We start from the raw sequence: 24,296 nt of genomic DNA on the forward strand, positions 1-24,296 counted from the left end.
CCTGACTGGGTTTTCTAACAGGCTGGCACCAAAGAAAACGAGTTCTATGGGAGGGTAACTATTTCACACCACTCATAAAAGGTATTTATTTATTTACTTGGTACGAATTTATATGTAGTATGAGAGTATATTGGTTTTCAAGCAGTAATATAGGCATTATAAGCATTGTTTCACTCACTAACTCATCACCAAACCTGACCTTTTTTTGCCACATTACCTGATCATCATTTCTGACTGTTTCTTTCTCTAATGCTATGTAAAGTTTGTCCTCCACATTGTCATTGATTGGGGAATCACTCTGGCCCTGAATTTCGTACCATGGCATGACATGGCTTTACTGGCCAGGTCACTGATAACAGGTGAATTGCTGAGACAACGGCATGCAGGGGGGGGGAGGTCATGCTTGGTAAGGCATTGTCCCTGCCTGGCATCTTGTAGAGGAAGGTGTCCCGTGCATACGTACCAAAAATCACTCGCGAAAATTGAAAATTGTGCAAATTAGGGACCTTGCAATTAATTCGCGTTTATGTACGTTGACGGGATTGGCAGTGACAAAACGTGTGGACGTTAAAGAACGTCAATGGGACGCCGCGGGTTAATGGTAGTACAGTACGTTCAGGCTGTCATGCTCACTCTTACCTGAACAAGATCACTTGGCCATGCTTGATACTAGAACTGTGCCCACCATGACAGTGTTATAAATAAATCCAATATTTTCCAGGAATGGGATCGTTATCTGGTTCTCAGTCACAGTTCCAGTTCCTGTGCCCTTCAGTTGAATAAAGTTATCTGGGAGCAGCAAGAATAAAACCTGTAAAGTACAATTCAGTGTGTGATGAACGAACGAGCTCTGTGTTATCACAGTTTCCTCCCGATATAAAATTATAAGCGGAATGTGCAACATTTAATTGCTAGAAATGATGTAAAAAAAGTGTTACGATGGATTTTTTTTTTTTTTTTTTTTTTTTTGTAATTAAGGCGTTCACCAATTAGAGTCGAACACTCCCTTGGAAAAGTCGAGATACCAATGGGTTCCTGCGCTTGTATGGGTGACTTTTTAGATGATAAAATTTATTGAATGGGTGTATCCTATGCAGAAAGAATTTCAACTCTTCTTCAATAGGAGTAAAATTATTAACTTTTGCTTAGCGCAACGGTTGGGTCAGGCCAGGCCGGGTCGGGCCAGGCAGCTCATTTCCAAACTTAATTAAAAGTAGGCATCGGTTGCTCGTAGTGATATAGAAAGTAAGCGAAGTGAAGGGGTTATTACTGCCAGAGAGAGAGAGAGAGAGAGAGAGAGAGAGGATCATATTAGGCACGTGGCCAGCAAAAGTGAATTTGACCAATCGCAGTTTGATATGTGAAAAAGAAACCTGACAAAGTCTTCGATCCCGGGTCTTCACAAACCATACCCAGTTATCAACCAGTGTTGGCTGCTGTCTGTCGTATGTAAGGGAAAACTATCTACCTGTCTTTTAGTATATCAGTTCATGCCGTTCATCTGTTTACTGTCCAAGTTAATAATATTGCATCTTATTAATAAAACTGTTATTCCCTCTGTTTTACTGTCAGTCCGCCTACCCACCCATCCATCTGTCTGTTTGTCTGTGTCCATCTTGTTTTTTAGTCTGTCTTTCCATCCACCTTTCTTTTTCTTTCTTGTATTTATTTGATCTTTCATTATTCTGTCAGTCCGGTTATCTGCCCATGCATCTACTGTACAGTATGCATATATCAGTTTACAAATCTCTTTCTGTCTGTCTGTTTTTCTAAACAACTAACTATTTGTCCATCTGCTGCATTGTCTGTCTTGCATTCGGTTTCCATCAATTTACAGTACATGTTGGCCTCAACACCTACATTCCATCCATTGATAAAGCCTTGATAAATCAGTAAGAATACTCACTCTTTCTTGATCGTAACTACTATTATATTCCAGTTAACGCCAGACGATTTTATTCATCAGAGCTAGATATAACAGCCTGAAAAAAGGTAACAGAACCAACTCCCTTTTCACGATCGGAATAACTCTAGCTTTGTATTCCATCTAACACCAGACAATTTAATTAATTTAAGAACATGTATAAAGGGCCTCATACAGGCTCAGGTCAGCCTGTCCAGTCGCCTGCACAAACCGTCCTGTTCAGGCAAAACTGGCCGTGTGTGAGTTGTTGAGGCCACGGCTCTCATCCTTGGTTGAGGATGCCTGTACTTGCGATTTTCTTATGTTACTGGACCCTCCTGGTACTGAAGGGGTTAATGAAGGCTGTATCTAACCCAGCCAGTTCCAAAACTCTCTCCATACCTGAGCAAAGTCGTCTGGAGTTAGCAAAAATAAAACAAATACGTCATCAGACTGAAGGGATTAGATTAAAAGGAATCCATTGTATCTCATCAGAAACTGTGATCAAAACCATCAGTCCAGATCCCGTTGCTGTTTGTCGGTGAGGCCTTGTGTTTAGTTCAAGAACTGGTAAGTGGAGAAAGGATTCAAGAGGATGGAATGGTGACTGAATGAACGTGTGGACCATTGTATTAGGACCTTTTTCTCCCCATATCATTATTTATTGGTTCTATAGACAAATCCTCACCCGAACAAGTGCGAAATATTATCTACATGATGATGATGAAGATGATGATGATTACACAGGAACGGTCTTGCAATATGCACCAATCCATCCCTAATTAAGAGGTTTAAATGTTCCCTATGAAAATAATAATAATTGAAAATATCGTTATAATTTTTACCCACATTTTTCATTGAATGAGAGAGAGAGAGAGAGAGAGAGAGAGAGAGAGAGAGAGAGAGAGAGAGAGAGAGAGAGAGAGAGAGAGAGAGAGAGAGAGAGAGAGAGAGAGAGAATGGAAAATCATAAGAATGGAAACGGAAAAGAGATGGGAAAGAAAAGAATTAGGACGGGATGATGGAAGGATGGAGAAAAGAGGAGGAAGAAGAAGGTAATGAAAAGAGTGAAGGCGAGAAGGGTGAAGGGATAGAAAACAGAAGGGAGAGACTGAATAAGGGTAAGAAAGAAGAAACAGATAAACAGTATGGAAAGGAAGGAAAAGTTCAGCAAATAGTGAAAGTAAAAGGGAGGAGATGATGGAAAAAAAAAAAAAACTATTGGAAAGAGTACTGAGTAAAGAAAGTGTCATTAAACGGAAGGGACCCGATGGGAACGGAGGTGGATGGATGAAAGAGAGTGAGTGGGACGGAAACAGTGTTGGTCAAATGGGTTGAAAACTTGTCTACCGTTTGCAAGGCCGCAAATTATTTCCCATGCTAGGTAGGAAATATTTTGATTATTTGAATTCGTTGAAACAAACCGTATTAACCTTGTACAAGACGCAGAGACATGTTAGAAAAAACACACCCTCTAATGCCATCGCATCAGCTCTGACTGTGACAGCCCTACCACGTACTCAGTATGGACGGTGGGTATTAAGGCCAACGTGGTTACATGTGAAGAAATGTGAAATGCATGAGGACTGCTGACCCCTATGGGACGGACTAGGTTAAGTCTATAACTAGAGTTTGACACTGAAATAGTGAGGAAGTAGAAAGTATTCCGAGAGGGCACACCTCAGCCAACGCCAATATTATTTGATTTATAAAGGAACATTCATCTAACCTCGCTTGCGGATGTAGTTAAGACTATGTTCTTAGTCAGCTCTCGTTACACAATTTCCAAGAAGGCATACCTCTGCCGTTTTCAGTACAGTTTTATTATTTATTCTTGCACCCGGTTTCTGATCAGCCTTGAAATATAATCAACTCTTTCTTGGCACAGTTCCCACCAATCCACCAGAATTCACCGAAATTTGATAACACGTCTTGATATATCTTGCTCACAAACTGGCGGACAGACAGACAAAAGGGTGAATGCATAACCTCCTCCAACTTCGCTGAGGGATGTAAAAAATAAAAAAAAATGAAATCGGATTAACCGGCAAGAGGAATGCTGAACCTCAGGGAACGAGTAGGTTATGAGGTTTATACAGAGTGTTCGACACAGAAATAATGTGGAAAGAGAAGCACGTAGGCTAACTGTTACGATATCAGGAGAGAGGAAGGTGGACAGAAAAGAAAAGTGGAACGAGAAATAGAGAATTTTGCTGGAAAACTACTGTTTTTCCTCAAAGGAGAGTCCAGTTATGAGGGCTCTTGGGAGTAATTAATTCCTTTCTCTTCTAACGGAATATATTGACGCTCTACTGTTGAAATTTCAAGGAGCTGGAGGGGTAAGGACGGGTGGCAAAGAGGGAGTGAAGGAGGGACACGAAGATAGGAGGGAAAAAATGATGGACGAATGTAAGTGGAACGGAAGAGATCGTGAAAAAGGCAAGGAATGTAGAAGAGTTGAGGTACACGAAATTTTAGCTGCAAAATTACATAAACCTCGGCTTACTTATGGTGGATCAACAATAGTCGCTAGAATTAGTGAATCGGGATAGTAACACTTTGCAGAGAACAGCATGATAAACAGAGATGTATTGGTTAACACATATACTGCACCTTCCTTGCCAATGTCTGTGTATTGCGGATGCTGCTCAGTCAACGTTACCAGTATCTGCCTGAGGGGAATAAATGATAATCCATGGTATATTTATAGACGGTTGGTAAAGGTAACCTGTCACTGGCAGCGTCATCTCAACAAACACAGATAACACACTCCAACGCCCACACTAGTAGACTGAGCCGTTGCCGTAGCACTCTTGTCAGGTGTTTACAATATATTAATAATTTTCTGAACTAGGAATAATGAAAGGCGTGTATCATCGTCATCATCACATAATAAGAGCCGTAGAAAGGTAAAAGATATTTAACATGGGGAATTAGTAAGGAGTTGAAGATACGAAGGATGGAAGAAGACGAAATAAGAATAAAAAAAGAAATTTAGCAGTAGTAGAATTGTAGAAAAACTGAAGCAGCTGCTGGACGAAACGAATGTAAGTTGGTAAAGAAATAAAGATCGAATCTGGATTGGAAAAAGTAGAGGGAAAAAAGGAAAACAAAGGCAGATAAAGAGAAGGATAAGAAGAGGAGGAAATTCAGCTGTACATAAGTTTGAAATGGAGGAAAACTGAACAGAAGAGACTGAATCAGAAAATTAAGAGAGACGCAGAATGATACAAAAAGTATATAAGACCGGATGGATGTTAGAGAACTGGAATAACAGCAATAAAAATGGAAGTGGAACAGAGAAGAGGGAGAGATAGGGGCTTAAGAAAGGTAATAAGTTTAAAGGAGACAAATTGCAAGGCGGGTAAACAAGACGGAGAGGGCAGAGGGGGAAGAAGGGGAAGGGAAAGGAGGGGTGATGAGAAGGAAATGGGAAGATGTGGGATACAGAGGAAGGAAAGAACAACAGAGCTATTACTGCTTCCGAGGCTGTTTGTCTTATGTTACAAAAAAGATATTGATTTCTGTTGTGTGAGTCAAAAACAAGAGAAAAGAAGCAAGAAGGCATGTAGCGCATGGAAAGAAAGAGGGAGTGGAGGATGTCACGGGGTTTTTCAAGTATATACAATATTAAAGGATATTTATTCAATAATACTGAGAGCAGGGACAATTAACTGTCTTGTGAAAATCAAGCAATGATTACTTTATGCCAGCTTGCTTCGCCGATTCTCTAAGGACGAGAATTTATAAACTTTCTCAACAGTACACAGCAGAGACTAATTACTCACAAATGCTGTTTATTAATACTGTTGGCCTCTGGAGAAAGTGTCTCCACCCCTGACAATCAATAACTAATGCTATTAATGATAACAGATTCTTGCTGATGCATTAACTCCTGGTTGCACAATGGATTTTAAGCTTAATACAAAAGGACTGGCCTAAGTACCAGTTATGAATAGCAAAGTGTTTATGCAAACTAGGAGCTATAAGTGAAATAAGCTTAATATGGAAAATAAAACACGAGTTTACATTACATGAAGCTCGAGAAAAAGAACTGTTAAATTTATTGATTACAAAGAAATAAATTTATGTTACATTTCAAAATGAATTCAAAGTAAGGAGATCGCACTCACTCACTCACTCAAAAGCTAACTCTTAAACCTAGGAAAAAACGAAAAGAAATACTGGTCTAAGAGAGGACTGGGCGTCGTTACTGGAAGGACACTGCACACGCTAAGTCTCTCACCAATCACATTAGGTGGAAATTCAGGAACTGGACAACGGCAGCACTGCTACGCACTGGGCCCAACCTGCTTTCACGGCGCTCAAATCTTGACTGACTTCAAATCATGAGAAAGAGGCGAGTGTTGTGGCCGTATTGCTAATGGCTAGAATGAGCGAAACATGCCCATAATAAATCACTCAGCAGAAGTGCACAAAGACGATCATTTATGACACAGTGAAAAATTGTTCTGAAAACACTAACGACTGGCTGAATACGTAGCGGTTAAACTGAGCGATAAATACTGGGATTCCTCTAGAGTTCGCGGTTTCCCACCAAAGTTAATGTCACGAGCCGACTCGTGACATTACGCCCCATGAAAATCAAGAAATGTTTTTCTTCAGAATTTTTTTTTTTCAATATACATACATATAAATCCTAAGTCAGTCACACAAGATTCACACTGTGGTGTGTGCGTGTGTGCTATCCTGCTACAGGAGAAGGTCACAGTCGCCAGTTAACTAAAAAAAACTAGTATTTACGTTAATAGAAGCAAGCTTGAGGGAAAAACTCCATGACGACGGTGAAAAATCCTGTACTCAGGTCAAACTGAGCGAAAGATTTTGCTACATTTACATTAACAACTAATTGTTATGTAGCGTGATGTATGTAACACATGGTGTAGGTGTGACAGTTGTGGTGTAACTGTGCCTACATGTAAAATTCATGTAATACAAATTTATAGTAAATAATGATGATGAGGCAGAAGAGAAGGGGCGGCAGCATGCGACAGGGATGACCAGCTGATCTGCACGGCAATGCTGCACCTGCCAGCTGCACCTGTGAAAGGAATCAAGGTGGAGCATTAAAAGTGTCATTTCTCTCTCACTGCCTAGCAATCAGTACTTATGTCATTATTAACCAGGAAACGTAGTCTTAGGATTCACAAATTGCTCAGGACCCTTATAGTTTACTGGTTAACACTTATTAACTAGGAAATGTGCCAGTTCTTGAATTGCTCAAATTTCTTAGAACGGGCAGTTTACTAGTTAACCTAACATTATTAACCAGGAAATGTGCCAGTTCTTGAATTGCTCAGATCTCTTAGAACGAGCAGTTTACTGGTTAACCTAACACTACACATATGACTAATAACAGGAAGCTGAGAATCCCTCTTCAATCTCGGGCAGGTCACATTTTAACACCCACGTGTGAACACTCATGTGGATATTGTGCATTCTCCGGGAATCCTCAGAGAGGCCTCGAGACGTTCCACAAGGTAATTCATACACAACCTCGGACTGTCTCTGCGGAGTTCTCAAACTTCCCCCTTAACTTACGGTATACATGTATGTACAGGCCCTGGACATACTGTGTCCTGTGGGGCCAACGGGCGAGACGTCAGCAATTACTGGTACACTTTTAACAGGGAACCAGCCTGGTCCTTGGATTACTCAAATCTCTGAGAACGCCCGTCTTATGGAACCCAGTGTACAACAGTTGCCCGTGTTAGTCATGAGTTTGCAGGTGAGACAACGGGTCTGCATCCAAATCACCACTGCCCTGTCTCTTAAATGCTTCAGAGATTATGGGTGTGGGTTCAAACGGCACAGGTAGGACATGTCACTGATTCGTGGTACGTGGACACACATTGCAGGAATGCACAAAACTATCTATTTCTCGTCCCATCCCTGGCCAGAAAAAGTCAGCTCGGATACGGCCCTGGGTCTTCCTTTTGCCCATGTGACCTCCTGAGGCTGAACAATGACCCCATTCTAACACTGCTTGGTGGTACTTGGTGGGAACGACAAACTGCAATCGAACCTCGCCCTCGGGTGTTCGTGAATCACGGTACAGCCGTCCTTATTTGCAAAGGAACTTGGCTTGACCTCCCTGTGAATACTTTATCACTCTACCCTTTTGTTTCTTCTGCACGGCAGCAAGTGTCGGGTCAGAATGTTGTTCTTGAACAACAACTTGGCTGCACATCAGATCTTGTGGCGATTCAATGGTCACAGGGGTGACACAGTTTGGAGCCTCAACCATGGCTTGAGTTACTGCAGCTGAAGTCTGAGTAGCGTCATCTTCAGTGCAACTATCCTTGGCACCGGGAATATTGCCTATGATAAGGTTAAATAAACGTTCTGGCATGACAACTGCGAGTGTCGTACCAGTGTAAAATGGAGATGCCACCTGGATACATGCCCCAGGGAACAATCTCACTGATCCATCAATAAGGTTAGCACAGATCTGTCGACCTGTATACTGCTCAGGCCGAACTAGACACTGCCTGACAGAGCAACCTGAGGAACCATTGTCTCTCAGGACCTTCACAGGGATGTCTCCCACAAACCCTGGCTGAACATGGAAGGCATTGTCACCTGTGGGAGGGCCTGTGGAGGAAGTAGCCAGCCACTGATTAGGGTGCTGAATAAATGATGCAGCAAACATGGTGCCCTGAGAATTTGATACTTGAAGGGTTGTACTCACTGCCTGGGGAGATGGAACATTGGCCATCTGTGGAGGGGGGTTAACTGTCGCAGTGAGACTAATGAACTGTGGGGAAGTACCCGTACTGCTAGGGACGACACCACCGTGCTGCTGCTGAGGAATGAAGGCTGCGTTCGCCTTCTGCCTCCAATACACTGGGGCTGGTGCTGAAAAGGACAGTCCCGAAGGTTGGTTGCGTGGCTGATACTGCTGCTGGTTAGGGTACCTGTTGTACCTCTTCCACTCAGGCTTCTGAGTGTTTTGCCCCTGGTCCTTCCTCTGTGGTTTTGGACCTCGGCCATTATTCTGAGAACGGCCCTGTTGCTGGGATTCAGTCTGAGACGGTTTCCCAGATTTATCAGGTTTCCTGTTCCAGGTATGCTGCTTGCAAGTTTGATACCCGTATGCAGTGAAGAATGCGTCAGCCTTCTTCACCATTTGGCTGGCATCTCTTACCTGGCAGATCTTAAGCTGAGCCATAAGTTCAGTAGGCCACGACTTTTCTAGCTGCGTGCACAGTTTAAGGTCAATTATCCCCTCACACGTGGAAGGAGTTTCATCCTTCTCCATCCACTCATCTAAGTAAGCAGTAAGCCGGTCAAGAAACTGAATGGCAGTCTCTTTATCCTGTAAATGCACCCTCATGAACTGACTCTTGGGGTCGTCAACTGTGAGACCATACGCTTTGACGAGTGTGGCCTTCATCATCTCATACGTGAGATTGTCTGCACGAATTCTGTGAAGAATATCGAGGGCAGGGCCCGCAAACAGGCTAAGAAACTGAAGCCGCTTAGCTGCATCATCCAGCTGGTAAAGTTGAGCCATGTCTTCAAAACGAGCTATGTATGGCTCGATTCACTCACCTTCCTTGTATGGGGGAAGCTAGATGTGTGGGGTCGCCAGAACATGTGCAGGGAGAGCGCTTGTGGAGCTTGGGCCAGCTGCACCAGATGTGTCTGAAGCCAAGGAATCTCGCTGAGCTTCAGCACTTCAAGTTCATGTTTTTCGAATGCTTCTCACTCGGCACGTTCATGTTCTCGTTGTTCTCGCTCGTATTCACGTTCTCTCTCTTGTTGTTCTAACTCGAGTTGACGTTCTCTCTCACCTTGTTCTTGCTTGTATTCGTGTTGTTCTCGCTCTTGTTCTTACTCGAGTTGACGTTCTCTCTCACGTTGTTCTCGCTTGTATTCGTGTTGTTCTCGCTCTTGTTCTAACTCGAGTTCGTGTTGTTTTCGCTCATGTTCACGTTCTCTCTCACGTTCCTCGCATTGTTTTCGCTCGTCTTCACGTTCTCTTTCGCGTTCTTCACGAGCATCTTTCTCACGTTGTTGCTCGTAATTAAACCGTGAGGGGACGTAGCTTTGGATTTTTTCTGGGTCAGTAAGGCCCATATCTTTAGTTTCCTGTACATAGACGTTGGCAGCCATGATACTAACTCACTCTAAATAAACTAGCGACTCAGTACTGACTGCGATTTTTGCAAAGAAAGATGTCAATAATCAAGAATAAAGAATATAGGCACAGGTTAGTGGTGACCAGTTTTTATCTAATTAAACTGGTAAAGAAAATTAAACAAACAACTGACTGTGAAAACTATTATGTAAATTAATTAAAATGAATTAATAATCACCAGTAAGATAGTGCCTATAGACTTTAATGATAAATACCTAAGTATGAGTAAGTGAGTATTATCTCGTGAATAGCTTTAGAGCTAGGAGTTAATATCCTGGAATGAGGTCGCCAATTGTCACGGGGTTTTTCAAGTATATACAATATTAAAGGATATTTATTCAATAATACTGAGAGCAGGGACAATAAATTGTCTTGTGAAAATCAAGCAATGATTACTTTATGCCGGCTTGCTTCGCCGATTCTCTAAGGATGAGAATTTATAAACTTTCTCAACAGTACACAGCAGAGACTAATTACTCACAAATGCTGTTTATTAATAATGTTGGCCTCTGGAGAAAGTGTCTCCACCCCTGACAATCAATAACTAATGCTATTAATGATAACAGATTCTTGCTGATACATTAACTCCTGGTTGCACAACGGATTTTAAGCTTAATACAAAAGGACTGGCCTAAGTACCAGTTATGAATAGCAATGCGTTTATGCAAACTAGGAGCTATAAGTGAAATAAGCTTAATGTGGAAAATAAAACACGAGTTTACATTACATTAAGCTCGAGAAAAAGAACTGTTAAATTTATTGATTACAAAGAAATAAATTTATGTTACATTTCAAAATGAATTCAAAATAAGGAGATCGCACTCACTCGCTCACTCAAAAGCTAACTCTTAAACCTAGGAAAAAACGAAAAGAAATACTGATCAAAGAGTGGACTAAGCGGATGACTGGGCATCGTTACTGGAAGGACACTGCACACACTAAGTCTCTCTCCAATCACACTAGGTGGAAATTCAGGAACTGGACAACGGCAGCACTGCTACGCACTGGGCCCAACCTGCTTTCACGGTGCTCAAATCTTGACTGACTTCAAATCATGAGAAAGAGGCGAGTGTCGCGGCCGCATTGCTAACAGCTAGAATGAGCGAAACAAGCCCATAATAAATCGCTCAGCGGAAGTCCTAATGTCTCGCACAAAGACGATCATTTATGACACAGTGAAAAATTGTTCTGAAAACACTCCCGACTGGGTGAATATGTAGCGGTTAAACTGAGCGATAAATAGTGGGATTCCACTAGAGTTCGCAGTTTCCCACCAAAGTTAATGTCAGGAGCCGACTTGTGACAGAGGAAATGAGGGTGGATGGGGAAGAGATATTGTACAATGAATGGAAAGGAGAGGGACTGAAAGGGGAGAGGAGAACTGGGCGAGCAAGGTGGAAGAGGAGTTAAATATAGGAAGAAGAATAAGACGAAAAGAGGAGAGGTGGCTTAAATAGGAAATGGAATGAAAAGGAAGGAGAGGGGAAGAGGAAAGGGAAAGGAAAAGTGGCTAAAAGGAAGGAGGGAGAGGGATGGGAGAAATGAGGAAGGAAGAAAGGAGAGGTGTTGGTCTTATGAGAGAGTCGAGGAGTCCCATTGCACTTAACCCTAATTACTGTTCCTGCCTCCATAAACTTCTTTCCTTCTAGCTTTTGCTTAGTTTCATCAGCTTTTGCTCGCGCGCGCGTGCGCGCCTGTGTGTGTGTGTGTGTGTGTGTGTGTGTGTGTGTGTGTGTGTGTGTGTGTGTGTGTGTGTGTGTGTGTGTGTGTGTGTTCTTACCTAATTGTTCTTACCTAATCGTATCTTTACAGGAATGAGTCAAGCTCGTAATGTCCCATGACTTAAACAATATTTATCTTACATATCCTTAAATTTGTGAATTGTTTTGGCACACACTATTTCATTCGGTAGTGCATTCCACTGATCAATTGCTCTATTTGGGAAACTAGATTTCCTTACGTCTTTTCTTTCTTTTTATGCAGTTTTTTGGAGTGTCCTCTTGCTGATGCTTCCCCATACGTTAAGTAATCATTTATGTCTATTTTCTCCTTCCCTGATATGTATTTATATAGCATAATCATGTCACCTCTTTTCCTTCTCTCTTGTAGTGTTGGTAGATTCAGTTTATTTAGTCTTTCTTCATAGCTTAGATCTCTTAAGCTTGGTACCCATCTTGTAGCGGTCCTTTAAACTTTTTCAATATTGTCTATGTGTTTTTTGAGATGAGGACTCCAGACTACTGATGCAGTACTCCAGGGTTGGTCTGAAGAATGATGTTATTATCTTTCTTAGCATGTTTTCATTTATGTATGTAAATGCTATTCTCATATTGGCAAGCAGTGTATACATGTTCCATACCTTCTCACTGATGTGGTCAGCCAGATATAGTCTGTTGTTGACAATCACACCTAGGTCCTTCTCTCTTTCTGATGTGTGTAGGGTTTTATTTCCTAATGTATGATCCCAATCAGGTCTTTTTCCACTTCTACCAAACTTGATTACATGACACTTGTCCACATTGAATTCCATTTGCCACGTATTACTCCATTCATGAAGTTTATTTAATTCTTCTTGTAGCTCTTTACAAGAATCTATGTTAGTAATTCTCCTTTGTATTTTTCCATCATCTGCAAACATAGTTAGAGAGCTTTCATTTCCAGTGTTACTGTCTATATTATTTATATACACTAAAAACATGATTGGTGCCAGCACTGAGCCTTGTGGTACTCCACTAGCCACTTCTTTTTATGATGAGTAATTTCCCCTTAGTACTGTTCTCATTTTTCTTTTCATGAGAAAATCTTGCATCCAACAATACAGTTTGCCTCGAATTCCTTCTTGATGGTACAGTTTCCATAAAAGTCTTTGGTGTGGTACTGTGTCAAATGCTTTCTTGAAATCTATATAGATACTGTCCACTCATCCTTCTCTTTCCTGTAATGTGTCTGTTATTCTTTCACAGTAGCTCAACAGATTAGTAACACATGATTTTCCTTTTCTGAAACCAAACTGTCTTTCTGTTATCCTACTGTGTTCTTCCAGGTGATTTACCCAAGCTTTTCTTATAAGCTTTTCTAATACCTTGCTTACAACACTTGTTAGTGATACTGGTCGGTAGTTAAGTGTATTTTGTCTATTCCCTTTCTTGAATAAGGGAACAATGTTTGCTTTCTTCCAAATATCAGGTAGTTTACCTTGACCCAAGGATTTCTTGAAAACTAAAAATAATGGTTTACTTAACTCCTTTGCACATTCACGTAGCACCAAATATGAAATTTCATCAGGACCATTTGCTTTTCCTTTGTCTAATTTACTTAGCTTCTGTATTTCTTTTTCTGATGTTTGTATATCTGGTAGTATGAATAGGTATGCATGTTCCACATAATCCCTCTCAAAACTGTTTTCCTCTGTAAAAACTGATTGGAAATTCTTGTCTAGTGCTTCACAAATATCATTCTTTTGTGTATAGGTGATTCCATCGTCCGTAATGGATTGTATTTTATCTTTTACTTTGGTTATGCTTCTGATGTAGCTGTGTGTGTGTGTGTGTGTGTGTGTGTGTGTGTGTGTGTGTGTGTGTGTGTGTGTGTGTGTGTGTAGAATTCTGTGTGTCTTCTTTTGTGTGTGAACACTGTGCCTCAGAGATCTGAGCCGATTCCACTCAGAATTGGAGGAAGGATTGAGAGTTAATAAAGGTTTAAGTGACTCGGTATTTATAACACTAGGTCAAAGGGAAAAGCCAACTTAAACAGTTGTGATACAATTTAGACCAAATTTGACGGTAGGGTTTAGGTTCAGGCAAAGACAATATTTTTCGATATCGCGAACATTCGGCCAAAGGTACAAGACATGGCAAGGTGAAATATGTAATCTCTGTGTGCTCGTTGTTTATTATTATTATTATTATTATTATTATTATTATTATTATTATTATTATAGTGAGGGCGCTCACCTTCCACTCACTCCATATAATACTGTTCTCTGGTGACTGCTCTTTCCAATCTTCCTTCCCTAATTCCTTCCTTCTTCTGTCTTTCTTTCCATCATTCTTTCCTTTTCCTTCTGTCTACGGGCGACTCTGCACTGAGTGACAAGCCAAACTTTTTCCTGTTCACCAGGAAACAACTCCGCTGGGTGGTAACCATATACCCAAATTATGGCGCCTGGTGGTTTAGTGAGTAATTAAGGCACTCCAATAGGACTGAGCCTGGGCAGGTTTATATCCAAGGGATAGCTGGGGTTTACTCCTCAAGCAATGCCGCTCAGGGATGAATGAGGCTGGCTACTCTCATCTTTCGTACCAACTTGCCTAGGCCAGGGCTCCTATACTCCTCATGAGGCAACAATTATTAATTCTCTGAATCATGTGACAGAGGTCAACAAGCCGAGAGAATGTCGACTTGTTTAAAACTTACATAAAGCGAAAATTGTCAACTTAATAAGGGCTTGTCTTCAATACGGTGTTCATATTACCCTCTGAATAGTCTTACCAATTTTAGCTCCGCTTTTATCATTCATTCTGTCTTTCAGTTTTTATTCCTCCGCCCACCTATGGTGGAGAAGACATCAAGTAATTGGTCTGTTTGTCCATGAGTGCATGCGTGCGTGGGTCCTTGCGTCCCTAACACTACTGTGGGCGTGATATCTGCTAAACCCATTGACGGATTTCTACCAAACTTTTGTCAGTGATGCAGTATGAGATGATGAACTAATCAGATCAACTAGGTCAAGGGGTCAAAGGGAAATGATCATATGGAGTCAACTAAGTTTTTCTTTGTGGGGACGAATCCTGTTTACGGATTTCGACCAAACTTTTCTCTGTGATACAGTATGAAGGGACGATGAGAAGGTTAGATCACCAAGATCAAGGAGTCAAAAGCCAAGGTCATATGGGTGTGGGTATGATATCTCATGAACCTACCAATGAATTTCAGTCAATCTTTTGTCAGTGATACAGTATGATGGGACGATGGACTGATTAGGTCAGCAAGGTCAAGGAAGCAAAGGTCAACGTCATATGGGGTCGATTTAGTTTACCCTTAGTTTCCTTTCCACCCAAAACAAATCATGTCATGGAGGGTGTATGGTGAACCCGTTTGCAAGGCTTCCTTGAGGCATACCTAGCGATGCTTTGCGTCGACAGCTCAAGGTCAGAGTTCTCTGTGTTTCATTTGGTTTACACACAGGTGCATGGGTTGAACCTTGACACTACTGTGTGACCATGACATTTTACTAATGGATCTCAAAACTGAACCCTTCCTTCTTCCTTGACCCGTAACCCTTCCACACAGTTAGGGTTAATCAGGTCAAAACTGTATGAGTTGACTTTACCCTTTCACACTGTTATTTGACCTTTCCCTGTGACCTTGACCTTTGAATGATTGTTCGTAAAATTAAACATTTTATTCTTGCCTCATTCTCAACGCTTCACCTACGTTTGGTATCTGTCAGATAATAGTCACTGAAGTTGTCCTTGCCTTTGGAACATGACTTTTGAACTGCTGTGCTTGAAAACAAACCTTTTCCCCTTGGCGGACTAGTAATCTTTCCACAGTGTTTAGTTAAAATCAATTCAAGACTGTTAAGGATATTATGTTGATATCCAAACAGGCACATCGAAATTTAACCTTGCTCTGTGACCTTGTCGTTTGACTGAATGTTTTCAAATCTCAGTAACTTCATTTTTGCTTTATTCAAAGCCCTTATCCCAAGTTTGGTCCAAACCAGTGATTCTTAAACTTTTTCGGCCCCAACAACCCCAGGTTCAACTCAGAGTCACCCTGATACCCCATCTCTAACAGCATCACTCCTTTCACTTTATTTTACAAAGAGTACAGGGAATGAATATGAACAAACAGCTGAATTATATGGATTCTTTTACTTTTGTTTTCAACAAAATTGCTCAAATGTTCAATACATGAAGTTGTTCACTATTATTACGATGCATTTCTTGACCACAAAGGATCCATTTTGATGCTCCACCCCCCCTCCCCCCAGGGTAACAAGGCACTACTTTAAGAACAGCAGGTCCAAACTGGAAAAAAAAAAAATGATTTCCCTACGTCAGCGTTTGACCTAGCCTTGTGGCCTTGAGCTTTTTCTCTTTGTTCTAACAAACAAACAAAAAGTTGGTTTCAATACGAGTTATTCATCAACCCTTCGGCCAAATTTGGTTAAAATCGAAAAAAAAAGTTATTTTTTAAACACACACGCACACACACACACACACACACACACACACACACACACACACACACACACACACACACACACACACACACACACATACATACATACACACCGCTGAAAGCATATCACCTGCTTTCACTCCGCAAGAGGTGTACAATGTCATCGGACTGAGGGGGTTAATAAGTAGTGGATGTAGGGCAACGCTGTAAGGAGTACACGTAATTGAAAGTCCAACCATTGATTCTTCCTCCGTTGGTTCTTTGCCCCGTCAGGAGCATTAGGGCCAGCATTTACGGCACCAACGACAAATTAAAACCTGAGCGGCACTAAATGAGCAGCACACCCCAGCTACTCCTGCCATATAAACCATTAAGACATTAAGTGAGCAGCACACCCCAGCTACTCCTGCCATATAAACCATTAAGGCATTAAGTGAGCAGCACACCCCAGCTACTCCTGCCATATAAACCATAAGGCATTAAGTGAGCAGCACACCCAAGCTACTCCTGCCATATAAACCATTAAGGCATTAAGTGAGCAGCACATCCCAGCTACTCCTGCCATATAAACCATTAAGGCATTAAGTGAGCAGCACACCCAAGCTACTCCTGCCATATAAACCATTAAGGCATTAAGTGAGCAGCACACCCAAGCTACTCCTGCCATATAAACCATTAAGGCATTAAGTGAGCAGCACACCCAAGCTACTCCTGCCATATAAACCATTAAGGCATTAAATGAGCAGCACACCCCAGCTACTCCTGCCATATAAACCATTAAGGGTTACATCTGGGTTTCCATTATGGGTTACTAGACTTCCATTTGTCAACTCTTTGGTTACCACCCACCGTAGTTTTATATGTACCAGGAAGCTGTTTGGCTTGTGACTTAGTTACCTGACACTGTCACTGCATTTTATGAGTGGGTACAGCTACCTACATTAAATGAAAATGAAAGACTGAATATATATATATATATATATATATATATATATATATATATATATATATATATATATATATATATATATATATATATATAAAATGTGTGTGTGTGTGTGTGTGTGTGTGTGTGTGTGTGTGTGTGTGTGTGTGTGTGTGAGTATATGGTTACTTTTTTTCGTCGCCTTTCCAGTCAGTACTAGAACATACTGGCGTATCCCGGAATTTCAGGGATACATCACCGGGTCTTGCTATTACCTCCAGCTGTCCCATTAGCCTCAATAAATGTTCTGCAATCCAATACTCTGACCCTTCCTACTACTACAAAAAAAAAAAAAGTGTTTTCATGAAAACTCTTATAAGCTTTGGTAATAATCGGTATGCACTAGATATTATCAACGCAGTTCACATGTCCACAGAAACAGACTGCAAGCTTGTTATATAAAAATAATCTAACCTGAATTTCGGCAAAGGTTACGATATCTGTATCTTCATCATATCACTGTTACGTCCACTGCAGGACCAGGTCTCCTCGACGGAAGAGTTATAGCCAGATTGACCCTTCTTATTGCTGGTGAAGTACCAATAGGGAAGAGGTATCTAAAGGAAGAATGATGCATGTGAAAGTAGCTGTGTTGTTACGGTTATGTCTGTTTGTGTTAGAATTTGAAAATGTTAACGGTAAACCGACACAGTGGACACATGTGAAAATATATAGAAGGACATAATACAGCCACTCACTTTAAATGTACCGACTGAACCACTATAGCCTCAAAGTTTGTACTACGACACCATAATTCTCAAATACTCAGACCAGCGATGCACTTCGTCGACACACTTAGCAGTTTTATACTGGTTAAAAATATATATATAAAATTTCAAAGAGCCCAAAGTTGAAACGAGACGGTTTGAGTCTCTTTGATTACGCGGAGTTCCCAGCCTCACAGTTACCATGAGCAGCCTGAGTCAAATACCTTTATGCATTTATAGAAGGCCAAGAGCTTAAATGTTTTCTTTGTTGGTTTATTTGTTTGTTTCTCTAACACTCATGAGACGATGAAATCAAATTTGTAGAAAGAGAAGTTGGTTAGAGTTTATTAGGCGTAATCATATTCCACAAGCTGCCTTATCCCATTAAGTCAGCTAGGCCTAGTGTTAGAAACTGGAACACATTCATAACTCTTTGGCCGTGAACTTAAAGTTTGGTAATTTATTCAGGATAATATCACATGGTATTTTTGCGCCCCATACATCTCTTCATCGCACTCCACCTGTCCCTCAATTTCCTTTTCTACCTTGTCCTCTTTACCTTTTTTCTTAAACGTCCTTATAAAGTTCTGCTTGTATCACCATCATAAAAACACAAGGCACAAAAACATTTAGTTTCTTATGGTGGGAACAAGTATGGTGTTATAGTCCAGCTAACTTTAGACGTATTTTATCCCCCCTGGGGAAGGGGGGATATAATACTTCCCCAGTATTCCCTGCTTGTCGTAAGAAGCGACTAAAAGGGACACTTTTATCTACATTCTTTTTGCTGTCTCTCTCTCCCCTGCACTTTGTCTGTCCAAACCCTCTGCATTTTACTTTCATTTAGTTAATTTCCTCTCTCCACTGTCTGACTCCTGCGAGCCACTGGCATTGGCTCCAGGGTAAAAGATTGTTCTGCCTAAGAAATCTTGATGAACTCTAGTTATGAAGCAATGGCCGTCAGTTCCGTGCAGCCCTTAAGTGGGCAGGGGGTGCTAAGAATCCCACGGTGTAGGAATAAGTTTATACATCCAAAAAGAACCGTAAGAATAGGAAATTGGAATGTTCGAACTCTCAGTCAGGCTGGTAAAATGGAAGAACTTGTTTCAGTGTTCAAGGAATGCAATATAGATATTTGTGCTCTTACAGAAACGAGGTTGCTTGAAGTTAATAAAATGAATTTGGAAGATGGTATTACTTTGATGGTTTCTGGTAGAAGTGATGGAAATCATTACCAAGGAGTAGGCTTACTGCTGAGTAAAGATGCTTGCAAGGCACTATGTGAGTTTGAGCCAATTAATGAGCACTTACTTTATGTTCACTTAAAATCTGACCATGGTAATATCAGCATGGTGGTAGGGTACGCTCTGACAAAGGAGGCTGCTGATGAAATGAAGGATGACTTTTATGAGAATCTGCGAGATGTAGTGAATAGAGTGGCAAGACATGTGTTAGTTTGCATTGGTGATTTTAATATGGTTGTAGGTAGTAGTAGGGATGGCTTTGAAGATTGTATGGATAAGGAGAGTGTTGGTATAAGAAACGAAAATGGGGTGCGATTTGGAAGTTTTTGTTTGGCAAATGACCTTATAATTCGTGGAACTATCTTTGAGCATAGAAAAATACATAAAAGTACTTGGATTTCACCATGTGGTAAATATTGTAACCAGATTGACCACATTGCGGTTAGCAGAAGGCATAGGAATTATTTGCAAGATGTTTGTGTAAGGAGGGGGGCAGATATAGGTAGTGACCATCAACTTGTTGTGTCAAAGATTAAAATTAAAACTTAAGAGAAACATTAATGGTAATTGTACAGGAGGTGGTAAATATGATTTTGATGAGCTGAGGATTGATGAAAGCACCAAGGAAAAGTTTCGGTGGGAATGTAGGAACAGGTTTCTAATCCTGCAGACGTTGATGGAATCTGAAGACAATGATATTAATCAAATGTGGAGAGATGTAAAAGAGGTTTTGCATGGGAGGGCTAAGGTTACTATTAAGAAAACGGGAAAAGCAAGATGGAAAAAGTGGATGTCAGATGAAACATGGAATGCAATTCAGAAAAGGAAAGAGGCGAATTTATGAAGTGAAGAACAACATGATGATGGCCAGGTAGTTGAATTACTTAGAGCAAAGTACTGGAGCTTACATTCTTAAGTAATTTTTTTTTTTATGTGTCCGACTCTGGGCATAGGCTTCACAGCCTGCTCTCAAGGCCCAGTAGTCCTCCTACATATCATATACCTCTCTACATGTCACCACTTCGGCGCTAACACCCACCGTCCATATTGAATACATGCTAGGGCTGTCTCATACAGGACTGGTGTATTGGTATTAGCGGGGGGTACTTTTATGACATGTCCGCGGGTCATCTGGTAGATCAGGAAAGTCTGCGTTTATGAAATTCAAATCTTTAAATTGTTCCCTGCCCTAGCCGGGATTCGAACCTGGGTCCATCAGGACTGCAGGCCGCCTCTCTACCGATTCAGCCACCGCCTCCCCAAACAGACTCATCAGAGGTGATAAGAGAAGGCTATATGATGAAAAGACAACAGACACAGAAATTAAGTAAAAATGACGGTCAGAGCACAGGAGCAGCGTACCAGGCAATAAAGGAGTTAACTGGGACTGAAAAGAGAATGAAGGAAATACCTGTACGAGATAAAATGGTAACTTGTTGACTAAAGATTTGGATAAAAAAGGAAGGTGGAAAGAGCATTTTGAATCTGGTCTAAACAGACCAATCCCAGCTGAAGAGAACATTTTGCCAGGCAAGAGAGATTTGCAGATAGAAACAGGGGATATAACCTTGGAAGAGGTAACAAAATATATAAAGGAGTTAAAGAATTTTCAGGCCCCAGGAGAGGATGGAACATTTCCTGAAATGCTTAAGGTAAAATGATGAGTTGATGAATGCACTTTTAAAACTTTTTAATGTGGTTTGGAATAATGGAGGAATTCCAGAAGATTGGAAAAATGGAGTTATTATAAAAATACCAAAAAAAGAAGATTTAAGTGTGTATGGCAATTGAAGGGGGATAACTTTGACTCCTGTAGTTGCAAAAGTCTTTTCCAAAATCTTTAACAGAATAAAACCACTGATAAAATTTTAAGAGAAGAACAAACGGGATTTAGAAAGGGTCGAGGTTGTAATGATCAGATTTTTATTGTAAGGCATCTAATGCAACAAGCTAATGTGATGAAAATGCCCCTTAGTATGTGTTTTGTGGATTTTGAAAAGGCGTTTGATATAGTTTTACGTGGAGCTACGTCGAAAATTATGAGATTCTATGGTATACCAGAAAAGTTTGTAAATTTATTAGAAGCCTGCATGAAGGTACTTTTTGTAAAGTAAAGGTGGGTGATTCTTTGAGTGATCCATTTGAAGTTAGGTCAGGAGTGATTCAAGGAGGAGTTCTTTCGCCAATGCTGTTTGTTTTGGTTATGGATTATGTTATGAGAAATGTTGTAAGGAGAACAGGTGCAGGAATTAACTGGAAAGAAAATGAGATGCTGATGGATTTGGACTATGCTGATGATATTGTACTGATTTGCGGAAGTATTTGTGAGATGCAGAGGGTGCTTGATTATCTGGTGGAGGAAGGAGAAAAGTGGGATTGGTATTAAATTGTGGAAAGACTGAAATTATTAATATGAACGTGGAGAATCAAATGGATTGTGTAATTGGGAATAATGTGGTGAAGAGTGTAGAAAATTTTAAATATCTGGGAACGATTGTATCATCTAATGGATCATTAAATAATGAAATTGAGGAGAGGATTAGACTGGCTTAGCGAGCTGTTGGAATGTTGAAATCTGTTTGGAATAATAATATGCTTTCGGTACATACTAAAGTAAAAATTTACAAGTCCATTGTTAGACCAATTTTAATTTATGAGCATGAGTCATGGTACTGTACAATTGCAACAGATCAGAAAGTAGTAGGATGTGAGAATAAAATACTGAGAAGGATGCTTGGGGTAAAGTGGCAAGACAGAATTACAAATAAAAGAGTAAGGGATATTACAAGAGAGGAACCAGTTGATGAATATGTGAGACTCACTGGAAATGGCTGGGGCACATATATAGAAAAGAAAACATTTTAATACAGGATGTGCCAGAGTGGACTGCTAGAGGAAGAAGAGGCCGAGGTAGGCCGAGGGAAACCTGGTTGAGGACAATGCAAAAAGAAGCAGGAGAGAAGTGTTGGTGGGACCTGAAGGAGATGGCAAGACACAAATATTGGTGGAGAGAGTTCATCGACGCCCTATGCATCCCGTGGGGTGCCACAGGAAATGATTGATTGATTGATTGATTGATAGTGAGCCTTAAGAGCCTGAGAGTGTTAATGCTGACAATATTTACTTGTATGATAGGAATAATTCTACTGTTATATTTCACCTTACAGCAGACAATTTCATTTTGCTGAAAACTAGTCATAAAGCCTGAGAGCTAAGCAATAAATCACGCTGATGTCTCACCCATAAAAAAGACAGACATATTTCATATTTCCCTAGTGTTTACTTCGATCATTTTTTTTTTTCACGCGGTTAAAATAATAATACAGTATTCAGTGTACTATGTCTGGTATTTAGTCAGCCTGTGATGCGAGTCCCACCACAGTGATAGCCACGCGACCAGCGGCCCAGGATGGTTTTCCGATATTAAATAAACCTCTAATGACCACGACATTAATGTTATTCAGGGTGTAATGGGTCAGAGGAGCTGCTGATAAAGGTAGTTACCAGTAACCTTCTCCTGGTCGGCACATGTCTAGTATTCTGTTCTAACACTACAAGTTTTTAATTCATCTGAGTCACAAGAGTCCCAGAGTGTTAATATGTTACAGCACAGTAACTTATTGTCACATTTGCTTAATGTTTCTGCTCTAATGATGATGACATTCACTTCCAGTGTTGTAAAAAAAAAAAAAAAAAAGGCCCATTGTTCTTATCTGAAATAATCTACAGAAACTAGAAAGGTATCATCATCATCATCATCATCATCATCATCATGAATCAGTCCCCTGCGGGACAGATCCCTCTCTTATCTTATTCCACACCGACATATTGGTTTTTAGCCTGGTCCATTCAATCCCAGAAAATCTCCGGATCTCATTTCGCGTGCTTGCTCCCTGGCTAACTGTTCCTACCGCTCTATCTCTTGGCTGCCTCTCATTTAACCTGGTTGTCAATGTATTACAAATTTTACGAACGACGTGATCTGCTGACATCAATACTTTCTGTTTTATGGGTTAGATATGGCCTTCATTAACTCCTGTACCACCAGGGTGCTCTCCTAAGGTGAACAAAATCGCCTGGCAGCACCAAGAATACTGTATAACTAATGTCCGTGTGTTGTAAGGGTTAATACATCTTTAATCATACGAACGTTGCTATATCAGTGATTTTTATGACAATTGTAGAAAATCTATGGACAAAAAACTATTAAAGTTAATCGTAAAAACAATAGTTATTCCTGCATTCGGTGCTGGACTCGGACGCCTTAATATGGTGCTGCTGATATAACTGGACGGCTCATCAGTACAAAGGTTCTCATCTACAACACTTCCCTATCCCTGAATAAAACAGTGGACCGCAGAAGGGCAGCTTAAACCTTCAGTCCACAGGGTTGACATTGCACGTGTGCATGGGGCCACAATAACAACAACAGCAGCATAAACATCATTCTTATAATCGTAGTAATATTGGCTGACATCAACACTTTGCACATACTAATCTGCTGTAAGGACTAATGGTGTGTCATGGGAGAAGTCGTTAATAAACAGGTACAAAAAAGCCTGGATGTCCTTTTGTCGTGGACACACCTTAAAGAATGCGGGGTAAGGTAATAGAAAGATCGCAAGAAAGATTTACAGATAGATTAGATAAACAGATCGACAGAAAGATACATAGAATAATAGGCTACAGCAGTAACATTAATATTCTCTGCCCTATCTCTTCTTAGTATTCAATCTTTTCTTCAGGCGGCTGACATAACAGATTTTCTTTTTAATAAACGAAATTAATTTTATTCTGGGTAAGTTGAAACAGGAATTTTATGGTGATGGAAGCCGCTCGGCAGCATAGGAGAAATATCAGGAAATCTTTTCGCGGTCTAAGTCAATGTAAATCACAATACATACATATATATATATATATATATATATATATATATATATATATATATATATATATATATATATATATATATATATATATGTGTGTGTGTGTGTGTGTGTGTGTGTGTGTGTGTGTGTGTGTGTGTGTGTGTTTAATTACGTCGTTCTTGAAAATGGAATCCAATAAAGAAACTTTGAAGGATGTTGAGACATTCTAGGGGCTA

General features: G+C 40.5%; 1 protein-coding gene across 1 annotated transcript in view; it reads right to left on the reverse strand.

Moving 5' to 3' along the window:
- Nucleotides 1-649: 649 nt before the first annotated feature.
- The window catches only part of LOC145418273 (uncharacterized), a 33,345-nt gene continuing 9,698 nt past the window's right edge, over nucleotides 650-24,296 (reverse strand). The window contains exon 4 of the mRNA XM_080286716.1: nucleotides 650-789. Coding sequence (XP_080142842.1) covers nucleotides 650-789 — 140 coding nt within the window. The remainder of the gene's footprint in view (nucleotides 790-24,296) is intronic.

The sequence above is a fragment of the Coenobita brevimanus genome, chromosome 113 (genome assembly GCF_032717465.1).
Source record: "Coenobita brevimanus isolate Jiangsu-jjx chromosome 113, ASM3271746v2, whole genome shotgun sequence".
NCBI lineage: Eukaryota > Metazoa > Arthropoda > Malacostraca > Decapoda > Coenobitidae > Coenobita > Coenobita brevimanus.